The sequence below is a fragment of the Euprymna scolopes genome, chromosome 44 (assembly GCF_053919585.1).
Source record: "Euprymna scolopes isolate OS-2025 chromosome 44, ASM5391958v1, whole genome shotgun sequence".
NCBI lineage: Eukaryota > Metazoa > Mollusca > Cephalopoda > Sepiida > Sepiolidae > Euprymna > Euprymna scolopes.
In genome coordinates, this window is record NC_136525.1 from 6,253,275 (window position 1) to 6,268,274 (window position 15,000).

General features: G+C 30.9%; 1 protein-coding gene across 1 annotated transcript in view; it reads left to right on the forward strand.

Moving 5' to 3' along the window:
• Positions 1-15,000, forward strand: part of LOC145268655 (nucleoporin NUP188-like) — a 568,258-nt gene that overhangs the window by 485,692 nt on the left and 67,566 nt on the right. The window contains exons 30-34 of the mRNA XM_080124140.1: positions 2,494-2,613; positions 4,170-4,235; positions 7,472-7,648; positions 8,757-8,839; positions 11,872-11,947. Coding sequence (XP_079980266.1) covers positions 2,494-2,613; positions 4,170-4,235; positions 7,472-7,648; positions 8,757-8,839; positions 11,872-11,947 — 522 coding nt within the window. The remainder of the gene's footprint in view (positions 1-2,493; positions 2,614-4,169; positions 4,236-7,471; positions 7,649-8,756; positions 8,840-11,871; positions 11,948-15,000) is intronic.

A 15,000-nucleotide genomic window follows, 5' to 3' on the forward strand; every position in this document is an offset into this window, starting at 1 on the left:
AATACATAATGTAATTAAATCCTTCTTAAGTAAGAGAAAAATCCAAATTGTCCTCGACGGTCGTACATCTAAACAATATGATATAAATGCGGGAGTACCTCAGGGGTCTATCCTTGGACCTTTATTATTCTTGATATTCGTAAATGACCTCCCTGATAAAATTGTTTTGGAGATGGGTATATTTGCCGATGACACTACAGGCACGAGGGAAAACAAATGAACAAAAATCTAATGAAATGGCAGAAACACTAGAGGATGACCTCCAATCTGTAGTGGAATGGGGACAAAAATGGATGGTCACATTCAATGCTGTCAAGATTAAGCTTGTTTCCTTCAATAATTACAAGAAACCTTCTCTACCACCAATAGCAATGGCCAAAAACACATTACCTGAAAGTACTTCCTTTAAACTCCTCGGCCTAACGTTTACAGGGAACATGAACTGGAATATATACATTGAGAGCATTGCCAAGGCTGCTGCAAAGAAGGTGGGCTCTCTCTATCGTGCTAGAAAATTACTTAGGCCTGAAAGTATCCTATACCTCTATAAGGCCACCATTGCTCCATGTATGGAGTATTGTTGTCATATTTGGGCTAGTGCATCTACTACTTGTGTCTCACTCCTGGACAGGGTTCAAAAGAGAGTCGCCAACCTGATAGGTCCTGAACTGTCATTTAGGCTTCAGCCTCTGTCCCATCAACGAATTGTTGCATCCCCCTGCCTGTTTTACAAGTATTTTAATGGTGAATGCTTTAACAAACTACAAGCACTTGTACCCCTTCGACGTGAATACCCCCAACAAACCCGACAACCAACCAAATCCCACCCCTTCACAGTAGAGATCCCTAGGTGTAAGAAGACCTTCTACTCCAATAGTTTCTTCCCCAGAACTGCTAGACTTTGGAACTCCCTTCCGGGATTCTGCTTTCCCAACTGTACTGACATGCAGAAGTTCAAGTGTTATGTGAACAGACATCTTGCTACTCATCTCCCTTTATAATACCCCTGCAATTTATGTCCCCGATAGTAGCCCCTACTTTAAAGTGGCACTGTTCCTTGTTTGCGGTGAAAATTGAAAAAAAAAATATATTTCAGGTAGAAAGATATCCAAAAATTAAGAATAATTGAATTTCAACAAGGGTTGTTGATAGTGATCAATCAAAGAGAGCAAATTATATATTTTTTTTTATTCTTTATGTAAATACAGTCATATTTTGCTACGATGTGCAGACCGTTTGAATCATATTTGATTTCATCAGACAAGAAAATTAAAATACAAAAATTAAAAAGGTTCCAGACCTTTTTAATTTTGAGGAGAGAAAATTTGCCATGACTGGCAATGAGCAAAAATTAAAATTCTTATCTTAAAGTGTAATATGTTATTCTACATTGCACTGTAGAGAATCTACTGTTTCTTTTATAAAATTATTTTATATAAACTTCTTTCCAGTAAACAAAAAAAAAAAAAAAACATTAAGAAATTTACATGCGGAATTTGAACCTACAGACTACGTCATACAAAAAAAAAAAAAAAAACAACACGCTATCAACTTACCCACAGTAGAATTTTCACAACCCGTTGTTCTATCGTTGTTGCTAAACGACGACATGGAAAAATGGCTTTACCGATGATAGATTAATTAAAATAACGGTTTCGATTATCAGTAATTATCTGGGGGTATTCTGAGATAAAACTTAACTAAGATCACTCTCAAACTTATGCACTAAAGTTCTGTAAATTTTAAAGAAAATCTGTTCAGCTATTTTGGAGTCTATAAGGAACGAACACACACACACAAAGTTGCATTCATATAATTGTAGAGATTATCTTAAAATTAAACGTATTACAGAACTACTGACGTATTAAAAGAACTACTGACGTTTGGTTTTCAGCAGCAGCAGCCATATGCAAATGACTAAGCTGGGTGTGCGATGTGACATCACAGAGATGAAAAGGACACGCATATTCAGAGAAGCAGGTGTTCGAGACGTAAAGGGCTTATGAGTGTATGATACCCTTAAAACTTCAAATATATCCGATTTTTAGGAAATTAAAATCCTATGTGTACAATTTGCTAGGGATGACAATGGAAGTGGTATCAAATTTCTAAGTGCCCTTCTAACTATTGGGAACTATAGGAGCTTCATTTCTTTTTAAAGCTTCAGATATATCCTTTTTTGATGAAATTTATATCTCACGTATAAAATTATAAAATGGAAGTGCTCTCAAATCTCTATTTTACCTTATGTGAAACAGAGCTGCTGATGTTAGGAACAGCAGCAACTGCATGATATATATATATGCAGATGACCAAGCCGGCTGCACGATGTAGCATCATAGCAGAGATACAAAGGACTTGCGTGTTCGGAGGAGAGGTGTTCGAGACATGAGAGAAAAATAAACGTGTTACACATATCGCCCTAATGACTGCGTTAAGTTACAATCTTTTTTTTTTTTTTTTGTCAAATCGATTCTTTCCTCATTAATTCAGGATTTGCAGCTGAAGGTGGCCATCTTGGAATTGTTGTCTGTCTGTGTTGTAACTCAGCCAGGATTGATCGAGCTTTTTCTCAACCTTAAATTAGAAAAGCCGAACAAAGAAGGAAAAAGGGTAAGTTTAAAAAAAAAAGAAAAAGTATTTTCCCTGAAAATTTAATTTTTTTTATATTTATTGTAAAATATATTCTTTTTTTTTTTTATTTCTGTTGTTTTTGAATCCTTTGAGATGAGGCTTTCATAATTTGTGCCATCATTCTTTTCGCAAACTGTTATCCTCATCTTCATAATTGTTGTTGTCGTTTCACTACGTTTTGGCCAACATCCTTTGACCTTCAGGGCCCATGGCACAGTGGATAGAGGCATTGATGTTCTATGGTTTCAGGTGAGCATTGTCTGAAGATAGCGCTTTCAATCCTACACATAGTCGGCCAAAGGATTAGTTTGTCAAAACATGGTAAGACAACAATAACTATAGAAGGCAGTAATTACTTGGGATACAGTTACTTTCCTATCCCGTTGCGGTTAACCATCTGAAGAAGGCCAGAGGATGAGTTGGCCAAAACAACAATTATGAAGATGAGGATAACATTTCGGAAAATAATGAATATACAAATTAGTTCTGCTGTTTTAATCGTCAAACTTTGTCCCGCATTTTTTTTTTTTTTTTTTTTTTTTTTTTAGACAATTGGAAGCATAACATTCATTAAACAAAAAATTTAAAAAATGGGTACTTGTACAGTTTAATCAACACATTAAAAAATGAAAATATCGAAAAAAGGTTATATTTACGTATCCATTTTGGACTGAAGATCTCTGGAAAAAAAATCCGTTTAATTTGATCGAGTAGTTTTTTTTTTTTACAGCGGAAAAATGCATTTTTATGACAGTGCATTGAAGATAGACATCTTGGAATGTTTTGAACACGGCACGGGGATATAACTCAATTTAAAGCGCCGACACTCCCTCCCCATCTTTATTACTAGCTATTCTTCCTAAAAATCGAACCTTTTGCTCGGTATCATAACAAATTGTTTTTTCGTTGTAAAATAAAAAACAAAAAACGACTAGATGAAATTAAGTGAAATTTTTTTTTGGGGGGGGGGGACTTCATTCCATAACGGATAAGTACAATATAACTTTTTCGATATTTTCATTTTTTTTAATGTCTTGATTAAACTGTACAAGTGCCCGAAATAATTAATTCTTATCCAGAAACCAAAAATAAAAAAAAATAATCTGCATGATATCCATACCCATGACATTTACCATTTTGAAAACAATCTTTAAAAAAAAAAAAATGGGAGATAACTCAACAATAATTCAAACTTACTAGATTTACATTGCAATGCCGACAAATTCCCATTAATCAGTTAACCCTTTATGACCTGAAATATTATGTAGATGATTAAAAAATATTATTTGTTAATTTTAGTTTGTCCAGAAAGAAACATGCATCTTTTGTTCCAGATCTGATAAACAGTGGCACACAAACCATACAAACAATACATTCGGGTTTTTTTTTTTTTTTTTTTTTTTTTAGAAAACCCCCTCCCCCAAATGGTTGATGTTCCGTGATTGTGAACATTGAAGCAAATGCAACATTAGAACTTCTGTCATTACTAATTAGCAGAGCATGACCATTGTTTGTTTTTTTTTTTCTCGTTAAAGGAACTGCTGTTGGGTAATTCCAGTTGTCTGAACACTGTGATGAATTTAATCAAGTCAGAAAAACAGGTAAGTCGAACTCAACACCATTTAGAAATTCGTCTTTTTTTCTTTTTAATTGTTTGAACTAGTTAAATGATGTCAGTACAGTACCTGGGTATTTCGGTGTCCGTCTTTATCTAGCTTCATAGCGCGTACAACAGAAAAATAAGCAGTTTCTTAAACCCGACGGTCTATTCTCCATCTCTACAAATATATTATCGGACAATATATGGAGTGTTGTCGCATTTGAGCTGATGAATATCTGCCCCATTTGAACATTTGAATGTTCTTGATAAATTGCAGAAACGTATCTTTTTTTTTTCTTTTTCTTTTTTTTTTTTACATAGGTATCACCACTTATCAAGGCCCAGAGGCCACTCAAGGATAAAGGTTAAAGAGTGTACAGAAGTCAATTGAACAATATAGTAATTGTTAGTAATGGAAATTCGGTAAATTTGTTAAGTGGAACAGCTCATCAAGAACTTGTTTACATTGGACTTGAAGACAATCAGATTGTAGTCAGCTGGAAAGCAGGCAAATGGAAGACAGTTCCACAAGCGTGCAGTTCTAAGAAAGAAGCTTTGTTCATGGAATCTATGTTTAGGTTTAGGCACAGGAATTATTGATAGAGTTTTCAGCTAGATGAGTGTTTCTTGTGAAAGTTTGGCGAGGGGGGACCATAGATTGGAGCTCAGTCGAGCACTTGCCATGAAAATAACGATAAAGCAAACACAAACTCTCAACATCTCTTCTGTGAGAAAGAGGTTGCGGGGCTACGAAGTCTATTTTGAACTCTATCAAAGCAGGATAAGTCCTTTCTAGCAACTCCTGCCCAGAATTTGATCCCCCCCACACATTCACACACACTTTCTTTTTTGCTGCAACCTCAAAAGGGTGTTGCGAGACAGTCACTCCTTGATTAGTTATAAACTTTGACTTATCTAGAAATAAAACTACTTGATCAATTGACATAATTTTTGGAATATGATATCTTTCCTCACGGTGCGTGCATCCTACAGAGTTTTTTTGATTATCCTTTGTAATAATATAGGGTGAAGCAGTAAGTCTTCTTACCTCAAAGAAAAAATGTTAAGAAACTAAAAAAAATATTGATGAATAACGAAAGAATTTTGAATTATTCTCCAATTTTTTGTTGCTTGAAAGATAAATTTTGTGCAATTTGAGGTTATCTCCCTTGATAAGTGAAGTTTCCACCTTAAACTAAAAATTTGCCTCTTTATTTATATTTTTATTTTTTTTTTTTGCCAGCGTTTTTTTTTTTTTTCTTTTTTATTGAAATGTTCATATTTTTTTCCTCTTATTTCTTCATTGTTTTCCACAAATCAATATTTCTCGACTATTTCAATGTTTATTTCTTTGTAAATTCAAAAAGCTCAAAAGTGATTCAGATTAGGTTTTTGATAAGTTGCAGAAACCTATCTATAATTTGATTGTCCCTCATTGTTTCTTCTCTCCCACTTCCCCTCTTTCTCTCTCACAGACATAACGTTGCTAGTCTCAGTCTTTTTTACAAATACTAATATGGCATGTGTTCTTCAGAATTGTCTGATCTATTCCCTGCTTCCTTTGTTCCAGCTCATTTGACTCGGTCTAGTGGTCTTCATCAATTCACTGTTTTGATATCTCATTCCTATTCCAGTAGCTTGTTTTCCAAGGAATGCAGGGCCTGGATATGACCTTAAACTAAATCCAGTGTTGAGGCCCCAGCTTGCGGGCTTTGGGGAGTGTGGAGCCACCATTTAATTACTATTGCTCCCAGATACACTCTGACCCGGGGTGGTAGTACCTGTTAGGGTCCCAACTATGGGTTAAATAGAAACCGACTTGAAAACAACAAATATATTCTATTAAAAAAATTTTCTTCAAAATCTTTGGATTCGGCATTAAATAACCTGAAAAGGGTTGATATGCCGTAAAACAAAACCAACCAACCAAGGACTGCAAGGTTGTGAAACTCTCTTTCTGCTGACCTCCTACCTTCAGCCTTAGCCTTCCTATTTCAGTAGCTTCTTTTTTAAGAACTGCAGGTTTGTGGAAATCTTGTTAGCTCCTTACATCAAAAGTAGCTTTACGCCTTATCTGAAGCGATTTCTATATTAAAAAAAGCTATTTTATCAGCTAGAGTTATTGAGCCTGAAACAGAATTATCTAATCTATTTCCTGCTTCCTTTGTTTCAGTTTGTTTGTCTCGTTGGTCTAGTGGTCATCTCATTTTACTGCAGCTTCCGATCTCAGTAGCTTCTTTCCAAGAACCGCAAGCTTATGGAACTTTCTTCCTGCTGGCTGTTTTCCTCCTGCCTATAATTTTGGTCTTTTCAAGACTAAAGCCAATAGGCATCTCCTGTCTTTGTGATAATCATCTTTCGCTCTTGTTAGCTCCTTAAAGCAAGTGGCTTCCTGCCTTGTCTGGAGGAAGGCAGCTAAAGGAGATTGGGGATAGGCACGAGAAGCCTCATCCGGTCACAGGTTTGAAAAAAAAAAAAACACGACGAAAAAAAGGGGCAAGCAAAGGGAGATAAGTGCTACAAAGTCTATTTTATGTTAGACAGATCAGGTTACAAGGGAAGTTAGATGACTTTTTTGTTTAGGCAAAAAATTATTTCCTGTTCAACCCCCACCCCCACGTGATGTCTTTCTCTTAATTTTGAATTTCTTAATTGAAATTAAGCGTTGTATTAGAAAATTTTAAAAACATTTGTGGGCTTCTTTGAGGGGTCATGGCCTCTCAGGTTGACCTTGACTTCAACTTTTATTGCTGTGGATAATTCATAGCCTTGTTGAATGCTTGTACCAATCAACACCATTGACAAAATGTTGCATCTCTCTGCCTGTTTTATAAATATTTTAATGGTAGGTGCTCCGATGATCTACAAGCCCTTGTACCTCCCTTCCCCCTCCACTCGTGATGTAAATACCCCCGGCAAGCAGCAAAATCCCACCCCTACACAGTAGAAATCCTTAAATGCAAGAAATCCTTCCACTCTAATAGTTTCTTCCCTAGAACTGCTAAACTTTGGAATTCCCTTCTGGGTTCCTGTTTCTCTGACTCTACTGACATGCAGAAGTTCAAGTGTAACGCAAACATCTTGCTGCTTAACTCCCTATATATATTATTGCTGCATTTATTTTATTTGTATATTTTATTGTTTTATTGTACGCTTTCTTTTTTCTGTTTGTTGGCTGAACTGCACAATTTTTAATTTGTGTTATTTAATTTATTTTTTTATTTTTTGTTAATACAGAAGACTTACCAGTGCCCACCAAACCTTCTGTGTGCATGCATTGAATTTCTGCATGCCCTTTGGGGTGGTGTACGTGAGACAGCAATGAGCGTCCTTCGTAAAATCAATTACTTTTGGCCCAGTATATGTGAGCCGTTAAAGAGGGACATCGAAGATGAAAAGGACAACAGCGAAGAGGTATATTTTTTCTTTTTTTTTTTTTAGTTTTTTTATTTGATTTTTTTTTTGTTTTTTTTTTAGTTTGATTTCTTTTTTTTTTTTTTGAATTGATTTCTTTTTTTTTTTTTTAGTTTGATTTCTTTTATTTTTTTCCTGGTTTGATTTTTTTTTTTTTTTTTTGTCTTGGTTTGATTTCTTTTATTTTTTATTTTTTTAGTTTGATTTCTTTTTTTTCTTTTTCTTGATTTGATTTTTTTCTTTTGTTTGATTTCTTTGTTTTTCTGGGTTTGATTTTTTATTTTATTGGTTTGATTTCTTTTTTTTTATTGTTTTTTTTGTGTTGATTTCTTTGTTTTTCTGAGTCCGATTTTTATTTTTATTTTATTGGTTTGATTTTTTTTTTACTTTTTTTCTTGGTTTGATTTTTTTCTTTTTTTTTTGTGAGTTTGATTTTTTTCTTTTTTTTTGTGAGTTTGATTTATTTAAAAAAAATTTTTGTTGATTTGATTTCTTTTTTTATTGTTTTTTTTTGTATTGATTTCTTTGTTTTTCTGAGTCCGATTTTTTTTTATTTTATTGGTTTGATTTCTTTTTTTTATTGTTTTTTTTTGTTTTGATTTCTTTGTTTTTCTGAGTCCGATTTTTTTTTATTTTATTGGTTTGATTTCCTTTTTACTTTTTTTCTTGGTTTGATTTTTTTCTTTTTTTTTTGTGAGTTTGATTTATTTAAAAAAAAATTTTTGTTGATTTGATTTCTTTTTTAGGTGTGAGTGCTTTTTTTTCCTTGGTTTGACTTCTTTTTTTTTTTTGTTTTAGTTTTTTGATTTTTTTGTTTTGTTTCAGTTTCATTTTTTTTTTTTTTTATCCGCTGATATTCTTTAAAATATTGGTAATTCTTTTGAAAGTTTAAAATTGATCTCAAACAAGTTAAAGAGTTAAGATTAGATTAACGTTTCAAGAACTGAAAATGCTAACGTTAATTTCAAAAATTGAAAAGTCTTCTAGAATTTAAAATTTTCAATATTTGCTAATATTTTTATAATTATGTTTGCAACTTTCAGTTTAACATAAAAGTATTTTTTTTTTTTTCATTTAAGAAATAAAATTTTTTTAAATTTCTTTATAGGCTCAGCCATCTTTATTAGCCGATATAAAAAATGTGGCTTATGTGTTCATGATTTTAGCCCATGAGAGTTACTCGGTCTCAAGGTAAGTCACTTCTTTGTTGTTTAATCATCTGGAATTTTCTTTAACCCTTTAGAATTTTGGAACACAACTGCTAGGCATAAGGGTCAGTAATGTAATCTATATTTAGTTTTAGTTTGGATTGTAATTTCATTAAGACTTATAGTGCCTGGGTGTTTGGAGGTGTGTATTGAGCAAAAGAAAAAAAGTGTGGCGTCCATCGCTAAACCGGAAGTAGCAAAGGTTTAAATTAAGGCTAGTCAATCGAAAAAAGGGCATGACTTTCGAAAATATCGTCGAAAAAAGCGACAACTCCTGGTAGAAAAGTGCCCAGTTCAGGGTGACGGATTTAATGTTAATCGATTTAATGTTAATCGAAAAATTTAGCCAATTTTTCGATATTTGTCATCCGAAGGGGCGAGCTTCAAAACAATACTGATCTCGTGAAAATCTGTGTCAAAAGTTTTAGGCAGACCTGCAAACATACATACATTAAAACAGACAGGTGAGATTTATATATTATCTAATAATATCCATTGCCGATCATTGTTTGTTTTTGTAGATTTTTTATAAAAAATCAGAATCATGCAATGGATTTTCATTTAAAAAAAAAAATGGTAATTAGAATTCTAGACATAAGGTTTAGTTGCAGTGTATGTTGATTATAAAGATATTTATGCAGAAAAAGGATGACTTTATCGTCTGAATTTTCTGGGCACTTATGTACAAAACCGGAATGTGTCCAAACAATGAAAATGCAACAGCCAACGTCATTTCGGAAAACATTTTTATCATTGGTTTATTATATAAAAAGAATCTGAATATTTATCTTGATTTGCACACAAAAAAAAAAAGAAAAAAAAATTTTATTTGCTACCAATATTTTTTATTCAAAAACAAATATTTATTCATGAAACTTAATTTACAATGAGTGTTTTTTTTTTGTTTTTTTTAATATTTATTCATTAAACTTACTTTACAATGAGTGCTTTTATTTGTTTTTTTAAATATTTATTCATGAAACTTCTGCGATTCCTTCAATAAGTTTCCAGACTTTTTTTTTGTAAAAGCATTTAAAATTATTGTAGACTCTTGAAAATTCAGTATATTATTGCTATATATCTTAGATGACGGACTAACTTTTAAGATTTCAGGTTCAAACGAACAGCTACAGCAGGAATTGGAATACACCCTACTAAAGCCTGATTTTCAAAGCTGGTGAATTTCAAAAATACAATCTAAACGTGATGAGACTTTAGAAGAACAATACGCAATGAAATTCTGTTTTAAACTTGAAAAAAAGTTTTTTGGACCATCTTGCATGAATCAAGCATCAGTTTTTGAGTGGCATAAGAGATTCAAGGAAGGCAGGGAGCCTATGAGGGATGATGAAGTATGGGAGAAGCAAGGAAGTCATAACACCAGTGTTGATTGGCCAAATAAAGAATTTCATGGATAAGGACTATCGTGACAATAAGTGATGATGTCAGTGTTGGAACTGTACACACATTATTCACGAGGAACTGAAGATGCGGAAGATTTGCGCGAACGCACTAGTCCACAACTCAATCCTTGTCACAGACTATTTGATCAAGATGGGCATCAAAACAGTTCCTCACCCTCCCTTATAGCGCAGACCTTGTTCCCTGTGACTTTTGGTTATTCCTCCTTAAGCTCAAAGAAAACCTTAGAGGCTGTCGTTATGAGACAAGATGAAAGATGCTGTGACGAGGGTCATTGACACGCTCACACAAGAGGACTTTCATGGGGCCTTCCAGAAGGTGTTTGAACTGTATAAAGAAACGCATTGCAGCCGAAGGAGATTACTTGAAAAGAGGGCTAGAGTTTCATGTGTGTACTATCAATAAAAGTGCCGATACGAAAAAAAAGTCTGGAAACTTATTGAAGGCATCTGTTATCCTCATCTTCATAGTTGTTGTTTCTTCACGTGACACACCTATGAAGATGAGGATGACAGTCCGCAAAAAATGAATACACCAGTTAAGAATCCTCATTCTAAAGAAAAAAAAAAAGTAAAAATAAAATAATATATAATAAATCTCCTATTTTGGAATCACAATATATATATATATATGAAATAAAATGGAGGTGGAAGGACCTGGATACTCAACGTTTCGCCCGATTTATGCGGGCTTCTTCAAGAGGGATGGTCATTGACTTGAAGAAGCCCGCATAAATCGGGCGAAACGTTGAGTATCCAGGTCCTTCCACCTCCATTTTATTTCATATCGTCGGATTTAATCCAGCTCAACAATCATATATATATATATATATATATATATATATATATATATATATATATATATATATATATATATATACTAGCAGTTCAGCCCAGCTTTGCTCGGGCCCTATGTACTGTTCATAACTTTATGTGCATATGTATATATATATCTTAAAAAGGTTGACTCATGTCCAGGTAAACTGCATCTAAAATTTCAAGTGTTTAACCCCAAAATTGGAGAAGGAGTTTGGTAGAGTCTGCAAAGTTCAACTCTGTAAACTTTGACCGCTTGCTAGCCAAATTTTCGCGAAAAAAAGCTTTCTACGTGCTTGTTGTCCAGTTCTCTCCACCTCCTTCGATAGTATTTGCAAATGAGTTGGCATCATCGCAACAGCCGCTTACCATTGATTTCTCGCTGGCAGTGGCCATTGGTTTATACTGGAATTTGAGTGGCACTCAGCCTCCCCAAGGTTCCAGTTCTCTTTGCGCTTGTCCAGCCGAGGTCTGGCTAGTGCTCTCCTCGGTCTTTCAGTCCTTCATGACCAATCATATATATATATATATATATATATATATATATATTATTGAAGGAACCTTGTACCTTACAGTCAGTGTTTTTTTATTCAAAAACTAGTATTTGTTCATAAAACGTACAAGTATTTTTTTTTTTATTAATTTTCTTGATTTGAATTTGGATTTTCTTCAACTCATCGCTTTCTTACAACCTTGATTCTGATTCTTTCTGAAACCTCTCACCCCAACTCCGCACCATCGCTATTAACAATGTGTTGTTTTTTGTTTTTTTTTACAGAGACAAATTGGAAGAAAGTTTCAAAGCTGAAATGGTGATTCTTACAAAACAGAATCGGATTCAATATTGGTCAGAGGTTCGTATCATTTTCTTGAACGATTCTCTTGGGATAGAAGTAGCCGGGTTGAACGATGCTAGTTTCTCATCAGCCGAGAAAAACAAACTCGAAACACAAATTCGTTTGTTAGAAAAATATAAAATTATTACTTTATTTCTTGCCTTGTGTATGCGCTTCCAAGCGGTAGACGGAGGGGGAAGCAGGAAGGGATGGATTCAGCGGCGACTTTGTCGCTTTTTTTTGACTGGTTGGCTCTTGTGCTTCGCCTGCTTATATTGACCTGTTCTCTAGCAGGTGTTTCAACACCAACAGCTGTGGGATGGATTACTTGACCTGTACACCTCCGTCGACATCAGTTTTGACAGCTTCACCTTATTGCTTGGTGCATTTTAGCTTCAGACCGTCCTACATGTGTGTGAAGTCTCCACACGCTACACTCTAAAGAAATTTTGATTCTAGTCTTGTCATCTAAGCTTCAGCCCCTGTCCCATCGACGAAATGTTGCATCCCTATCCCTCTGCCTGTTCTACAAGTATTTTAATAGTGGATGCTCTGATAAACTACAAGCCCTTGTACCCCCTCGACGAAAATACCCGCGACAAACCCAACAAGCAGCAAAGTCCCACCCCTACACAGTCGAAATCCCTAGTTGTAAGAAAGCCTTTTACTCTAATAGCTTCTTCCCTAGAACTGCAGGACTTTGGAATTTTATTCCGGTTTCCTGCTTCCCCGACTGTACTGACATGCAGAAGTTCAAGTGTAATGTGAACAAACATCTTGCTGCTGAACTCCCTACACAGTATCCCTGTAACTTAGGTTCCTGGTTGTAGCCCCCTACCTCAAAGTGGCAATGTGCCTGGTTTGGTGTGAAAATAAAAAAATAAAAAATTATTATTCCCTATAAAATTAAACTCTGTCGCCTTTTTGCTTATTATCCTTATTAATATTTTTATTATTATTATTATCCTTATTATTATTTTTATTATTATTATTATTTTTATTATTATTATTATTTTTTTTTTTATTATTTTTATTATTATTATTATTTTTATTATTATTATTATTTTTTTATTATGTTTATTATTATTATTTTTATTATTATTATTATTTTTATTATTATTATTATCCTTATCATTATTATTATCCTTATTATTATTTTTATTATTACTATTATTTTTATTATTATTATTTTTTTTATTATTTTTATTATTATTATTATCCTTATTATTTTTATTATTATTATTATTATCCTTATTATCATTTTTATTATTATTATTATTATTATTTTTTTTATTATTATTAGTTTTTTTATTATTATTATTATCCTTATTATTATTTTTATTATTATTATTTTTTTATTATTTTTATTATTATTATTATTTTTATTATTATTATTATCATCCTTAGTATTATTTTTATTATTATCCTTATTATTAATACTGCTAATATTATTTTTATTATTATTTTATCCTTATTATTAATACTGCTAATACTATTTTTGTTATTATTTTTATCCTTATTATTAATACTGCTAATATTATTTTTATTATTGTTTTTATCATTATTATTATCCTTATTATTAATACTGCTAATATTATTTTTATCATTATCATTATCCTTATTATTAATACTGCTAATATTATTTTTATTATTATTATTATTATTATTATTATCCTTATTATTAATACTGCTAATATTATTTTTATTATTTTTATCCTTATTATTAATACTGCTAATATTATTTCTATTATTATTATTATTATTATTATTATTATTATTATTATTATTATCCTTATGATTAATACTGCTAATATTATTTTTATTATTATTATCCTCATTATTAATACTGCTAATATTATTTTTATTATTATTATTATTATTATTATTATTATTATCCTTATTATTAATACTGCTAATATTATTTTTATTATTATTATTATTAATGCTGCTAATATTATTATTATTATCCTTATTATTAATACTGCTAATATTATTTTATTATTATCCTTATTATTAATACTGCTAATATTATTTTTATTATTATTATCCTTATTATTAATACTGCTAATATTATTTTTATTATTATTATCCTTATTATTAATACTGCTAATATTATTTTTATTATTATTATCCTTATTATTAATACTGCTAATATTATTTTATTATTATTATTATTAATAATACTGCTAATATTATTATTATTATCCTTATTATTAATACTGCTAATATTATTTTATTATTATTATCCTTATTATTAATACTGCTAATATTATTTTTATTATTATTATCCTTATTATTAATACTGCTAATATTATTTTTATTATTATTATCCTTATTATTAATACTGCTAATATTATTTTTATTATTATTATCCTTATTATTAATACTGCTAATATTATTATTATTATTATTATCCTTATTATTAATACTGCTAATATTATTTTTATTATTATTATCCTTATTATTAATACTGCTAATATTATTTTTATTATTATTATCCTTATTATTAATACTGCTAATATTATTTTTATTATTATTATCCTTATTATTAATACTGCTAATATTATTATTATTATTATTATCCTTATTATTAATACTGCTAATATTATTTTTATTATTATTATCCTTATTATTAATACTGCTAATATTATTTTTATTATTATTATCCTTATTATTAATACTGCTAATATTATTTTATTATTATTATTATTATTAATAATACTGCTAATATTATTATTATTATCCTTATTATTAATACTGCTAATATTATTTTATTATTATTATCCTTATTATTAATACTGCTAATATTATTTTTATTATTATTATCCTTATTATTAATACTGCTAATATTATTCTTATTATTATTATCCTTATTATTAATACTGCTAATATTATTTTTATTATTATTATCCTTATTATTAATACTGCTAATATTATTTTTATTATTATTATCCTTATTATTAATACTGCTAATATTATTTTTATTATTATTATCCTTATTATTAATACTGCTAATATTATTTTATTATTATTATTATTATTAATAATACTGCTAATATTATTATTATTAT